Raw genomic sequence first — 15,771 nt, forward strand, 5'->3', positions numbered from 1 at the left:
CCAGTGTTTCATATCTGGCATTTGAGGTCGGTAGTAACCTTTAGCAGAGTCACTCTCCCATCTCGCGACAGCTTTGCCATGAGTGAAGACACCACTTATGATTAATTACTTTAAATACATTTTTTTTCTGTTGAGAAACATTATCCATGTGGACAGTAAGTGGAGATTGTGGTGCTGTCAGTCATTAGTGCATGCATTCTGCCAGATCCTCTGGAAACATGCAAGGCTGTCATCATAGAGTCTTTGGAAGAAATACTAATGCTCTGGATGAAGAATCTGCATTGCTACACTGAGATTTGACCAAAGTTTATCCACAAGCATTCACATTATTGACTGAATGGCACATACAGAAGTATCCCATGATCACATAATTGCTTAAAAATAAAATGAAAAAGTTGTTTTGCTAAAAGATTTTTGGAACAGTGTGTTGTTAATTAAATTAGAGGTAATATAACGCCTCTCTTTGCAGGCAGACATGCATCCCACCGCATGTTTACCTTTATGCACATCGATCGGTCACAACTGGATGCCACATTCATACACACAGCCAAACTCTTGGATATCTTGGCTGCTGCAGATAGTCTGAACAGAGACATTTCACACACAAACCAAGCTAAGAGACTGGATGTCTGAGAAGCTGTACCTTAGTGCACAGTGATGCTTTGTGCTAAACGCTGCTGTCACAAAGTGCCATAAGTGGCACTCAGAAAATCCTGAATCAAGTCAATTGTAGAAACATAACTCTACTCGGGGGGAAGCTTTTTAAATTCTTAGGCAAAGTGAGCAAGTGCTTTTTACCAGATTTGGCTATGTAATGTTTATATGCAGTTCTTATGCTTTTTAAGCATTGGTGGTATGTCTAGTAATTATTAATACTTTGAGTGTGGCCTAAAGCAACAGATGTCTTCATAGTGGTTTTTTTTTAACACTGAACACAAGTCACAAGATGAAACAATGACAAAAGTTTTGATTTTAAGTTAAGGATGATCCAGAGTAAAATTGGTCCTTTTTTTTTTTTTGCTTTGTTTGTATCTTTTCTTAATTTCATGTCATTTTAATGATTTGATCTTAAACTTCATCCAACTAAAATAGATTGCATTAAAAGAAGTTCAGTGCATGTAAACTTGTTTAAATTATGTTGTATTGTCCTTTGGGGCACTGACAGACCTTTTAAACCTGTTGATGGAGGGTGAATGATCCTCTTGCAAGAAAGCCAACACTGCTATTATCAATGCGGTGGGAGGTTACCGATGATAGTTGCTCCCTTTGGCAGCCTTGCTCTGCAGCTGTTTCCAGACCTCAGGATAGTAACCAGGATCAGTCCTGGGTCAGCCACTGAGAAAAAAATGTCACACTGTCTTCCTAGAGCCAATGTCAGATCTAATAGAATACCACAGTTAAAGAAGGTACTGAACAAAACTGATACACCGTATTTTATTATTTTTATTTGATGCATTAGAACAAGTGTGGTATTAGTGGGACCTCTGAACCAACAGTTGGAAAGAGTAGTTGTGGTAATTGCTCCCCCTAGTGGTTAAAAACATGCTTGCTCTTAGCATCCCTGAGTTTTTACATAATTTCACAGTTTTAATGGTAATTTCTGTCTCTTTTGAGGTTAAAAAAAAAGCCAATATCATTACATAATTTTAGAAGTTACAGAGACATTTCTAATACCATCTTTCTGGAGAATACAAATTCTCCAATCCATATGAATCCAAACACTAATATTGGTAATAATGTTGGGAAAAACTTGAAGGATCTCTGACTGTCTGGGAACTCAGACCATTTCCAGACACTCTGACAGAGCAGTGAGAAATGTTTGAATACAAAAATACATTTGTGATATTGTATGACCGACTTGCACAGTTAAATAAACACAGTGTGTCTTTGCTGAAAGGGACTATGTCTCTGCTAAACTAAACACTGCAGTGTGAATAGTTGTGGTTTCAGTTAGAAAAACTGCATAAGTCAGGAAGAGGTCTGCTCAGTCATTCTATCCAGGACAGGAGCTGCCTGCCTGGAAGCATGTTTTTTTTTCCTTTTTCTTTTCTGTGGACATGGGAGAATTTCTAAATGATGCAGTGTCTTTGTCCTGCTCATGTTCCCTTTGTTAGTTTGTGTGTGCCCATCTCTTCTTTCAACATTTTTTTTCCACTTTTTTATTGTTTACCTTTTCTAGCATTACACTTCAAAGAGCTGCAGACATTTTCTCTGTTCCCTGCAGCTTGTTTTTCTAATAAATAACTTCTCTGTTGTCCAACTGGCCTTGCCAAGAAGAATTTGATAGACAGATTGGTGGAGTAGCAGCAGACGCCGACTCTGCCCTTTCACTGTGGCATCTGTGCCAGGATGGCAGATACTGCCAACCAGTCACTGCCAGACCTTCGCCCCAGCTCAGATGGGGTGAAAATGAGATTGCCATTCTAATAAACATGTTGTAAACTGAGCTTTGTGTAATGTCAAGCACAAATTAACATTATGGATGTGTTTTATGTGGAAAATAAGAGTAATGAATATATTTAGACTGCTCAAAGAGACATAAATGAAGAGGATAGCGTGTCATAGTGGCGGGAATACACGCATTACAAATGAAATTATCATTTTAAACCTTCTGCTTTCAGAAATTGATTTTTACAAAACAGCTTTAAAGAATCCAAAAACATATTTTATTCAAGTTTTAAGAATCTCATATTTTTAAAATCTCAAGTTAAAAAGCTGCAGATTCCATGTGGTGGAGGAATATTTATATCATTCTTCAAATATCCTAATAGAATTTGTTCTTTGAATTAATTTGATTATTTAAGCATTCTGGTGAAGGCTGGGTCTGTCCTCTGTTATTTTGTTCAGCAGGCTGGTTATATACTGTATATATATAAATCTTTGTCCATTAAATGTACATCATTTTGAGGTCTATCTTAACTGCAAAGTCATTTTAGGTTGGATCTGTGACACTATTAAAGGGATATCTTTTAATTGTTTTGAAAAGATTTATTTTAACAATAATTTGTTGCTTTGATTGCAGCCACTTACTGACTCTTTTACTCTGTGACTCTAGCCTTTTTTCCTGTAATCCTGAACTCTTGACCCCAGTCTGTGACAGTCTGCTGCATCTCTCCCAGGACTCCCACTGTCCTCAGAGAGATGACTCCTGTATCATCTGCTTCATGACACAGGTGGCCCCTCTTAACCTCCTTGTGCTGTCACACCAGTGAGTCACACAAACAAATACATACACACACATCCAAAGTCACCCAAAATAACAGTGCAGACCATCTGTCCTAAAATATGTTATACAACAGGTCACTCAAACTAAGCTCTGATTGGTCAGAGATTAATACTTCAGTTCACTGGTTGCTATGCAAACATGGACCTTTCCTCCTGTATAAGAACTTACTGTATTTCAGGTGGCTTTATCTTAAACCAACCACTAAATAAATAAAAAAGTCTTTACCATTAATGATGCTTTAATGTCCTCAGCGAACCTTATATTACTTATGTAATGGTACAGTACCTTCGTTACTCTGATATTTACCGGGAAAAGTGCTTTTTTAAATGTTTAGAATGTAGTAAAACGTTTAACAAAGCTGACAGTCTATGCCATTATAGCTTCCAATACTGAACTGAAGGTTAAAGTGAACGTGCTACATGTTACATACTCTCAGTGCAAATGTGTTGCTGGTATGTTTGTCATAATCACAATCTTAGATCAGCATATTGGTACTCTACAGTGTATGCTGTAGACTTTTTTTAATTCCACTTATGTCGAGGGAGAACATGACTGCCACTGCAATCATTGCGCGTTCCATTCAATAGCTGTAAAGAAATGTCAATACAAAGGCCAACCTTGCTGGTAGCAGGATTCATCATCTAGTGATATGATTATTTGTACAAAATGTTGTTCGACCTGCAAAGCCTCAGCTCTGTGTAATCAGTCCAGCACTGAGAAAATTGAGTCTGGACCAAAGTGGTTAGGTGATGAATGGAGTGACATTCGTATAGCACTTTGTTAGTTTTACTGATGACTTAAAGCAATATGAGTCACATTCATTCATATACTTTACTCTGTGCATCCGGCACATCTCTCTATCCTGCACAGATGAAATTGGGAAACTTAGGATTTGGTTCTTGCAAAAGGACACGGAAGCTCAGACTCAAACCACCGACCATGGTGACCAGTGAACAAGCCACTCTGTTTCCCGAGTCACAGTTCTGGATCTAACTGGAATAACTAAAGTGTCCTGAATATTTTGACCATGAACATCTTCATAGGATAAATGAAATTGTGGGATAAGGATTTTAATGAATTGTTCTTTTTCACATAGATTTATGTTGAATTAAGGCCTTAATCGCAGATAGTTTTTCAGTTACTTTACAAGCCTGAACCTGCTTTAAACTCTGAGTAATCTGATAATTGCAGCTGCTTCCAGGAATAAATCCTTAGCCAAAAACTGCAACTATATTTAAATAAGCACATCTTTCTCTTCCACAGCATGTCTTTTATCCTGTCTTCCTTCTCTCACCCTAACCGGCTGCTGGTTGCTCATATAGGGTCATATGATTGTTGGGTTTTTCTCTGTATGTATTATTGTAGGGTCTGCCTTACAATATTAAGCAGCTTGAGGTGACTGTGGATTTGATTTGGTGGCATATAAATAAAATTGAATTGAATTAAATTGAGTTGAGTTGAAAGAAAATCTGCATCATGCATTATTTCTTTAATCCTCACGGTGGCACTCTCCACTGACTGTATCACCACACAGCTTTTGTAGTTCATTTTTGATGAGTCAAAGCCAGCACTTATTCTCCTCGAGGGAAACGTCTGATAGGATGGAAAGGTCCAGGCTTTAAAAAAGACGAGGAGGAGGACGCAGAAAAGTTTAACCAAAGTTTGTGAATCTGACATAAGGCCACCAGCATCCTCCATGTGGGTGGTTTGTTAGATGTGATGAGCCTGAGTAATCCTTCAACCCCTCAGCCTCTTCTTGTCAATCCATCACAGTGTAAGGTGAGGAGAATAGGGAGTGGATTGAGTTTCTGCTGGCTGCAAGATGATCCTTGAGTATTTGAGGAGCAGCAGAGCCAGGGTTTCTGTCAGTGTCACCTTCACGGCTGATGGGAGTGACAGTGTTTGTGTGATATCTCAGAGCCCATATCTGCCAGCTCCACTGGTGTACTGAAGAGGCAATGTTTTGATCACTTAGGTTTAGATGGCAAATTCTGTGTTTAGTTTGCCATGCGCGTCTATGTGCATAGGTTCAGTGGAGTTGTGTGTTTACACTGAACATGACTTGAACGAAAGCCTATTTCCTCACTTTAGTGACAAGTTTTGAAAACACCTTAAAACTGTATATGGCTCAAAGCTTATTAGACAAAAGTTCAGTTATAATTATTAGCTGCTATTACAGCAAGTTAGCCCTCAACTTTGGTCCAGACTGATATATATTTTGAGTACAATGAAGGATGGAGCCTACTGTCATATTTAATTTTTCATGTAGCACCACCATAAGGTTGACACTGTTATCTTTTACTGAAATGCATTGGATTGCCAGTAAATTTGGTTCAGACATCCATGGTGCCCTGGGTTTGAACCCTAACATTAATAACTGCAGACTTTTTCTGTAGTGCCAGCAGCTATAGTCAAACTTTTCACTTATTCTTGATTTATCATGTGAAATATTAAATTGCTTCTCATGCTGAGGTTTATTATAGACATCCATGCTGCCATCAGGATATTGGCAATAACTTTGATGCCCATCTGGCTTCCTCTAATTTTATCAACTGGTGAAGGCTGCAGATTGTTTAATACTTTGTTTTATGATCAGCCCACTCACTAATGTCAGTAAGTTACTTTGTGAGATGCCTCAGAGTGAAGTGATTTCCCAAAGACCAGCTAAAGCTGGGGATTGAACCTTCAAACTCTGCTTGGCTGTAGAATATGACCCACTCTATTGTCCGGTCGAGGAAGTAGAGCGGTCATAAATTTCAAGGAAAGAACAAGGCGCATATATATGATATGTTATCATTTGGTTAATGTTATGTATCTGACCATAACATTACTCACCCATGATTTAGGAAAAGACTATATATAAAAGACAGACAGATCCACTTATAACTCGATTTTGTTTGTGGACAAAATTTGTGTTTGAAGACATCACACACTCCTACAGTAGTGATTCTTCAATTGTAAGATAGCCAGCCTTAAAGCATGGCTTGCTTTATTGTTTATTTTTCTCTAGATGGGATCATAATGTACAAGATTGTGCACCATGCTTGAATAAAGACAACTTAAAACTAGAAAAAGACATCATAAACTAATCCGTTTATGATCTCTTTTGCTAGTTTATTTAATCAAGGCTGCATTCAAAATTACAAATATATAATAAAAATCAGAAACTTAAATTTGCACCTAATAATATATCAAATCTATACTATTTCCAGAGGAATATATTTTAATACAATGTATCATTTACTTACATAAATGGTTTGCAAGCACAGGATACTATAAACATCCAACTCAGTATACAGAGCTGTACTGACATGGCTGGAGAGCGGCTGAGGCAGCTGAGAGCTAACCTCAAAAATTTTTCAGTTAGTGTTGTGAATACAAACGTTTTTAATTTGCCAGAAATAATAATTTCTTTCTTTTTTTTTTCAAATTTGCAAATCTTAAAACAGGTCAGATTAGGAAACATGACTCATATAAACATGTCTTTAACTTGCAACACACCTCAATGGAGGTGATACGTAATGAGCTAAGTAGCGCATCCAAAAAGACACATATTGGAATACATTCAAAGTTATGTAGAACATAACTGAGTATCTAGTTCAAAGACACTCAAAGACACTCAAATGAAAATATTTTTTTAATACAGCTGTACTTTTTTTCTTAAAACGTTTTACTTGTGCCCTGTGTTAAATCACTTAGTATTGCCTTTAGTACTAGACCCAGAGGCTAAGGCAGTCTTTGCTTTTAGCTCTAGTTTGATCTCCACTAACACCTGAGAGAATTATCTGGCTCAGCTGCTAAACAAGCAGAGATTGTTTGCCAAACTAAAGCAAAACTTCGTAGCTCGTAGCTTGTAGTCAGCTTCTAGCTAAATCAATTTCAGGTGTTGTGAAAGTGCAGTGCCAGGATGCCACAGCAGATTTTCATGTTATGTGGACTACACACATTTCTGTGATAATTTGATAAAAAATAGCTTTCTAGTTGTTGTATTTTTTTTTCTATTTCTGTTTTTCTTCAGACGTTTGCAGCTACACAGGTGCAGTTTTCACATTTTTTTTTCAGTGTTTTAGTGATAATCCGTTTATTCATGACAAACTAATTGTAAATGCAACATACATGCTGTGCCATGAATGCTTTTCTTACTGGATAGTGCTGCAAGTTTCGGTCATAGTGCAGTAGTACAGAAGACGTGGTTATTTTTGGCAAATATGATTTCCCTTCCCTCGTGTCACACTGCAGCAGTGCTAGTAACTGAGTTTTAAATCGTAATTCAGACCCATCAAAATGCAAAATTGTGAGTTGTAGTTCTGATTGCATCTGCAGATTTTAGAGAGCCAACGTTCCATTTTTTTAACATGTCATCTGTAAGTTTCATTTACATGATTTGCCCTTCGCTTGCACTGACGTCATTCTACTGAACCACAAATGAGTGTATATATTGGATTGTGGATTTGAAATACGATAAAGAGTCTCAAGCGGGTAATTTTTAATATAGAAGGCTCTTTATTTTGGATGATGACTTCAAAATGAAAGTCATATTTAGACAGAGTTACACACATACACACATTTCCTCACCTTAGATCCAGCTTAAGAGTGTCTCCAGCTCAAGTGAGTCACTTATTCGTCATCGTGAATAAATCACAGCAACTCCTACTCCCTTCTACCCTGCACCACTGCCTTTTCCAAAACACACCCGCATGCAAACACACACTGTTAAAACACACACTGGGTTTGCATGGTTTGCTTGTTTTACCTACACACCAAATTCCCCAGTACTGTCATTCAGAAAGGGATTTTTCCCCTCACTTAGACATTATTCTTGACGATGCGAGCCCTGAAAAAGTAAAAGGGTCAACTATAAACTGAACCTTTTTGTAGATTGTTTGTTTTATTTTCGTCTTTCATCATTGTGGGTCTTTAAAATGCACTTCTGCAGCCCACATAGTATGTAGAAAAGAATCTATAACACCAGTTTTTGATAGCACCATGTCTTTGGGTCTCCTCAGACAGCTGAGGAAAGAGTACAATCCCTTACTGTCTACTCCTCAAGAAGACATTTGTCACTTTCCATTTTTACAGCCCCGTCTCCCTCTCGTCTCCCTCCTCTTAGTGGTAAAACAGAGTTCACGTCGTCCTGCATTTCCCCGAAACAAACTGATGGCTACACCCAGAGACCTCGACGTACACACACACACAAGACAAAGTGACTGCTCCTTTTATGCCACTTTGTTTATCTTGTACTCTTAGACACTGAAGCTTTTTCTGTCCACTGCTTTTCCTTTTTCTTCCCCCTCTTCTTTCCTGTACCCCTCTTGACACTTTAACTTTATAATATATAGTCCTTTGTTTACATGTTCACATTTCCCACAAATCATTTCATCATTCTTAATGAAAGATGATACTGAGATAAGAATCTCCCCAGTGGATGCTTCACTTTCACCATGGGTAAAAAGCCTGTGAAATTACATAACTTTGCCTCCATACGATAGGAAATGGACTCGTATGTGAGGCATTGATTTTCTCTCAGCATTGTGGGGTGCAGATGGCAGTGAGGTGAAGACTGAGAGCACAGTGGTCGATAAATATTCTCATCACAATTCCGGAAGCTTTCCTTTGGCCGGATAGGTTTCGATGCCATCGCATAGGCAGTAATTGTTAACAGGTATTAAATGAGCTGCACCAATCAATGAAAGAAAAATTAAAGAGGCTAAAGGATTTATAGTGTAGTTAGGGATAAACAGCACAGAAAATAATCTAAATATTGGCTGAAAAGTTTTAATATAAGTTTGGGAACATCAGAGTAGTTCAACAATAAGGCGAAACAACACTGTAGCGAAACAAATAATGTTATTTTCTTCTCCGATAATGATTTTTTTTGCAGGATTTATGTCCACTCCCCAAAGATGGGTTACAAAGTGGCTTGCAGCTGCACAACAACTGTGGGCAGGCCAAAGCAGCTGAAACAGAGGTAATAGATGTTTGACTCTTTGGACCTGCTTTTGATAGATTAGCTCGCTGCCAGCTCAGTACAACACAAGCCAGAAGGATGTTGCTGCTTATTAAAGAAAAAAACACAGAGGTTTTATAGTGAAGTCATTTTATAGTCCAGCACTGGTAACCAAGTGTTTTCCTGGCGTGGCTCTACCTGAAGGAAAGAAAAGTATTTAAGTGTCAAAATTTGAATTTCGGGTCAAGAAAGTGCATCATATGTGTTGCGTTCTGCGTAAATCTTCCGTGTTCCTGCTGTCAAAACACAAGTTCATGGACTTTTTTTCACAGACTTGTGAAAAGACGTCTTGTATGTGAGTGACATAGAGCAGCTTGAGTTGGCTAAAGCTGCTTGCAGGATTCACTTTATTAATGATTCTTCTGATCCAGTGCACGTCCTCATTTGACAGTCTTATAAGTTAAACCCCTGAATAAAAAGTCAGAATTAGTGTCACTCTTTTTTTTATTTATTTATTTTTTTGCTGCTGTTCCTGTTTCATCACCAATATGGCTACATATAGCCCAAGCTATCCTCTTATAAAAGTGCCACCTCGTCACAGTAAACCAAATTGTTTTACAGCTATCTTTCTGAAAATCGTTTGCTTTACTATTGCTTAAACTTTTGGTTGTTTGACATATTTACCACTGTACATCTGTTAGGTTTATGGTTTGTACCTTTAATATTACCTTAATGTAGTGTTGCTGTGAGTATAAAAATCATGATTTGCAAGCTAAGAACACCGTGTCTGTCTACTTTCTCTGAGCAGTACATTTGCCTCTAATTCTTACCCAACACCTTCCCAGCAATCTTATAGCACAACTGAAGCTACATAGGAATCTAGTGAGGCACTGCAAAAAGGTAAACCTCTCTGTCTCTCTCTCAAACTCTCACCTCTGCCAGTTTCTTGCACCTCTTAGAGACAGACTTTTTCCTCCACCCACCACAGATGCTGGCACCAGTTCAGCTCCAGCTTACAAAACCAAGAATAAGCCCCAGAAAGAGACAGCAGCTCATACTTAATGGATAGATAAGACTTTTGGACAAGCTCTTCGAGACCACAGATCTGCCCGTTCTGCAAATTTGATCTGGCTGGAGATTTATTAACTGCAGACTAAGCAGAAATACAAAGAAAAAATCAGCTTTGAGTAAATATTAGTTACAAGGCATTGCTCGAGATTACGGGAAGAAGCTCCTCTTTGTTTATTCTTGTGATTGGTGCAACCTTGTTCTTTAGCCTTGCCTGTCAGGATGAAGACACGTTTATGGAAAGTGTGAAAACAGAGGAGGTTGAAAAGCCCAGGCTACCTCACTTTATCTTCATTATGGTGGACGACCAGGGCTATGGAGACATTGGTTACCATGGCTCAGACATCCACACTCCAGTATTGGACCGGCTGGCAGCAGAGGGGGTTAAACTGGAAAATTATTATGTCCAATCTATCTGCTCACCCTCTCGCAGTCAACTCATGACAGGGCGGTGAGTTTCCTCGTTACGTGATTATTCCGACAGTATAATTATTCATTTACAGCTTCTGTTTGCAGCTGAAGTAATTAATCATATCATCAACAGGCTTTTTGTCTTGTGGTAATGAAGTACCATCTGTGTTTATATCAAGGAGCAAAGAGATTGTTTGCCTTCTGAAATCCACTTTATTGGAATTTTGATTGATCATGTTGGCTATAAAAGGAGACGTGATTCTTTTTATTGACTTTATATCTTTTAGCTCTTACTACATTACCACTAAGGTGTTTTGCTGAAGTATATGATATCATACATACATATATATATATCATATCATATATAAACTAAGACTTTAGACTTATATATATATATATATATATATATATACATACACACATGTATATATACATATATGTATATATACATGTATATATACATATATATATATATGTATGATATCATATATATATGAGAGAGAGAGAGAGAGAGAGAGAGAGAGAGAGAGAGAGAGAGAGAGTGTATCATATATAAACTAAGACTTTAAAAATACCCCACCTTCACTACAATGGTGTGTAGCAGCCTATGAGTACCCAAAGGTGCAATATTGGCTACACAACCCTTCCCAGTATTGCTTCATAATATATGTAGCAATATACTGTGACATCTTTTCTCACACTCTCCCTACTCAATTTTGCCAGCTACCGAATTCACACTGGACTCCAGCATTCAATCATCCGCCCACGTCAACCGCTGTGCTTGCCCCCTGATATTCCCACCCCGCCAGAGCATCTGGCTGAAGCTGGATACGCCACACACATGGTGGGTAAGTGGCACCTAGGCTTCTGCAGGCCAAGCTGCTTGCCAACAGGACGTGGCTTTCAGAGTTTCCTGGGCACATTGACTGGCAGTGGAGATCATTTCTCCTATCAGAGCTGTGACGGGGCAGAAGCTTGTGGATTTGACCTGCATGATGGAGACAGGCCTGCCTGGGAGATGGCTGGGAACTACTCCACTCTCCTCTGCATAGACGGGTAAGTATCCTGGTACATGTAAATAGAGAAATCCTACAGAAATACAGTCATTAAATTCTTTTAAATCTTCCATTTGTACAACCAGAGTGAAGCAGTTCTTGAAGAGACACGACCCACATACACCACTCTTCCTCTATCTCTCCCTTCAGGCCACCCATACGCCGTTGCAGGTACCAGACCATTTTCTTCACCTTTATGATTCCCAGTGCAATCGTCTCAGGCGTCATTATGCAGCCATGCTGAGCTGCCTGGACAGCGGGGTTGCACAAGTGGTCCAGGAACTAAAGACTCAAGAGCTCTATGAAAACTCTGTACTCATCTACTCTTCTGATAACGGTGGGCAGCCACTCTCGGGGGGAAGCAACTGGACACTGAGAGGTGGCAAAGGAACCTACTGGGAAGGGGGCATTCGGACTGTGGGCTTTGTCCACAGCCCACTTCTAAAGAAGAAAGGTATAGTAAGCAGAGCACTGATTCATGTCTCTGACTGGTATCCTACTTTACTGGGGCTTGCTGGAGCGCGGCAGTCCCACCATGGCCGTGATGGTCATGATGTTTGGGGAAGCATCAGTGAAGGTCTTCCCTGTCCTCGCACTGAAATTCTTTTCAACATTGACCCAGTTTCTAGGAAAGCTGGAGAACCATATGACAAGGCATTGATACTCAATGGCTTTGGGATCTGGGACACAGTCGTGAGGGCAGCATTGTGACTTGGTGACTGGAAGTTGTTGACAGGAAATGTGGGTGATGGGGACTGGATACCACCACAAGCACTTCCTGGTGGTCCAGAACGTTGGACGAAACTTGAGAAGAGACGCAATGAGCTGGGGAAGTCAGTGTGGCTTTTTAATGTCAGTGCAGACCCTTACGAGAGGTATGATTTGGCAGAAGCTCGTCCACAGGTAGTAAAACATCTGCTGACCAGGCTGGCAGAGAGTGCAACCAGACAGCTGTGATGGGCAGGAATCCACCAGATGATCCAATGGCTGACCCAGAGCTCCATGGAGGGGCATGGAGCCCCTGGCTGGGCCTAGAAGGGGATAATGAAAAGGAGGAGAGGAAAGAAAAGATGATAAAGATTAGGCACTGCAAATTATGTAAGTTAAAAGCCCTCTTCAAAAAGGTGGGATCACGCCTGCAGAGGAAGACCTTATTCTAAAGGTTTCTTCTAGTAGCATTAACTGTGCCAAAGGTTCAATAGTGCCTCAAAGGAGCTAGGAAGTGTTATCAACACTTTAATTACTGTTTTCTAAGGACCACAATCATAGATGGAATAAGTTACCTACCCAATGTTCCTCTCCTCTTTTCCGTTCAGTTCAATTCCCTTTTAATTATATAGGACAAATTCACAGTAGTCACCTCAGTATGCTGAGTATATCATAAGGTAAAGACTACAATAGTTTCGGAAAATAGAAAAAAAATAGAGTACAAACATTAGTCATTTGAGGGCATAAGGGTTCTGTGACACTATTTGATGATCTGAAAGCATCTTCCCCTTAAAGTATACTTAGTGTGGAAATGAAAAATAGATAAAGAAAAAATATAGACAAGCAGAAATGCACACGGGTCAGATAGACTAGACGGACCTACAGTCAAATACTGAAGGTCGGCAGATAAACAGGCCTCCTGAAAGACAAAGCAGACAGGACTGTGTGGCTGGCTGAGCAAGCTGACTCACTCGCTGTCCTGCGGCCAAACTGCAGCAGGGAGACTGTGGGTCATCGTAGGACTGCTTAGGGAGCAATGTGCGTGTCACTGTGCATGTATGCCTGCATTCATGAACAGTTCGATTAATAGACATAGAGATGGAGTGCGTGCATGTGGAAGTGAGGCCTGTGGTGACCTCTCCATGTCTCATCTCTTAATCATCCGAGAGGACCCTTTAAGGATGCCACAAAAACACCCACAGGGCTTGTTTTTGTCAAATGTCACCTTGTTCTTTTGTTCTCAAGGGTTATACAGATTCACTTCTGCTTAGAGCATACCCCCATGCCTTTGAAAGACCTCACCCCCACACAGTGTTCTGTCCCTGCAAACAAACCAACAAAGACTCCATAGCTGTTGCTTTTCTGGACTTTTAAATGTCACTTAAACACATCATTTTTTGACTCTATTAAATACTTTGACTTGAATTTCATCGTTTCAATAAAATCTTGAATAAAGAAGAAAAACAAGAAAAATGCTGCAGGGATACTGCTGATTAATTGTTTCTTGAATCTTAGTTGTGCTCACATCCAAACCTAAAAATTAATCTTTCACTAAGCATAAAATTCAATATGTGTGTTTAATTTATAAATAAATATTTACTAGACCTGCTATTTAAATTTCAGTGTATATGTGTCTATTTTTTTCTCAGTTAGTGCCAAACTGAATCATAATGTCTTAGAAATGAAGCCAACCCAAAATGTGGGCAGAAAAGCTATTTTTCACATCCATGTGATGCTTGTTATGGCTGTTCTGTGAAAAACATATTTGTCATTACAAACACTCTGTATCTGTGTGCTTGTATTATGTGGAAGACTGAAGATGATTATCATTAAAAAAAAAAGAATTTGTAAAACCTAAGATTATTAATCCTTTGCAAAATTCTTGCTTTCTGTGTGGACTCTGCATTATGGTTAAGACGGTGGTTCTTGAACTTAAGGGCAGTACTTCCTGCTGGGGCATGAAGCCATTGCATGTGAGTAATTGGATGCAAATTGGAACTGCTGTGATTTAATATAATAAATGCAAGTAAAACAAGCAAGTGAAAATTCCACTTAAATTCTTTCCGTTATTGTTAATGGCTGATAAAAAATAAATAAATTCAGGGATGTAGGTTGTGAACTCAAGGAGAACATGACAGAAAAGCTGTTAGCTAAGGTTAGGAAAAGATGATGGTTAAATATGATTAAGGAATAATAATAATCTTCTTTTTAACCCCCTTTTTACTGAAAGTAAAGTCAAACTTAGTAGCATAATGTTTGCTGAACTCTTCCTTTAAAAATAATATGTAGTGTATAAGAAATTAATAGCTTTGTCTTTTATATTCACTTTGTGCTGCCTGTATGCAATCCAGAGAGTGTTAAATCTGGTATAGGCAATATGATTTTGGTATCAGTGGATAAAAAAATTCATAATAACTATTTAGCATATTGGAAATCCAGAGGGAGCTGTGACCTTAACCTCTTCTGCTTTTCTCTTCTCTGAATTTAGACTAGGAGACAGGTGATTTTTTTGGAAATTAGAGATCTTTTAAGTCCAGATCAGTTGAGCAGTAAGCAAGAAAGTCTTCCTAAGATGTAAAATCAGCCACTTTGCAGTGTTTTAAGCATAAGGCTTTCTCCTGAGAAAATGGGGTTTAGCACATAAAATCAATATTTTCTTTTTCAGCCCAAATGATGGCAAGTGGCAGATGTTTGCCTTCGGGGTCTTTTTGCTGAAATCTTTATATTATTTTCAGTTTTCAGTCACGTTTTGGCTCATTTTAGAAAATATGATAATTCTAGTAAAAATACCAGGTAAAGAAATCTTTCAAAAATGTTACTCTGGTCCTACTGTACAGAAACTTCCTGGCAGAAAGTGCTTCTCCAGTATGTAAAAGACATGTGAAAAAGACACTGCGCCATCTTTTAATTCTAAGGTTTCATGTTAAGAGAAAAATCATGTGTTCCTTAGCATGGCTTAAAATTTCTTGATGCATGCTCAATCATCTGGGTAAGGAAATCCCAAGAAGTTGATTCAGCTCATCCGGACGTAACGTTTTCAATGGGAGAAATGTTTCGTTCATCCAAGTCTTGGACCCATTGATCAATGGCCACTGATCAGTGATCAGTAGTTGTTGATCAGTGGTGATGACAAATTGCATATTAATGATGAAGAAACGGACCTAACAGCCCAATGTTCATCAGTGGTGCTAGTTTCAGTCATTATGCAAATATTCTGTTTAAATGGTTGGGGAAACCTGCAGTCAGCTGAGACTGAAGAAACGTGAAAAACTACATTAAAAGTACATTCTTATTGATTTCATAGCAATTAAGAGGGTAAGTAAAAGGCAGGTGTTGCTTATCAAATGCACATGATT

The 15,771-nt window shown here is 38.8% G+C and overlaps 1 protein-coding gene across 1 annotated transcript; it reads left to right on the forward strand.

Annotated features, from left to right (window-relative positions):
- Nucleotides 1-10,061: 10,061 nt before the first annotated feature.
- si:dkey-174i8.1 (arylsulfatase I) lies at nucleotides 10,062-15,329 on the forward strand. Its single transcript, XM_040037040.1, is given in 4 exon segments — nucleotides 10,062-10,692; nucleotides 11,376-11,708; nucleotides 11,794-12,640; nucleotides 12,643-15,329. Coding segments are annotated over 4 exon segments (1,620 nt in total). The 5' UTR covers nucleotides 10,062-10,477; the 3' UTR covers nucleotides 12,868-15,329.
- The last annotated feature ends 442 nt before the right edge of the window (nucleotides 15,330-15,771 follow it).

Source organism: Simochromis diagramma, unplaced genomic scaffold (assembly GCF_900408965.1).
Source record: "Simochromis diagramma unplaced genomic scaffold, fSimDia1.1 OVJJ01000330.1, whole genome shotgun sequence".
NCBI classification, from domain to species: Eukaryota; Metazoa; Chordata; class Actinopteri; order Cichliformes; family Cichlidae; genus Simochromis; species Simochromis diagramma.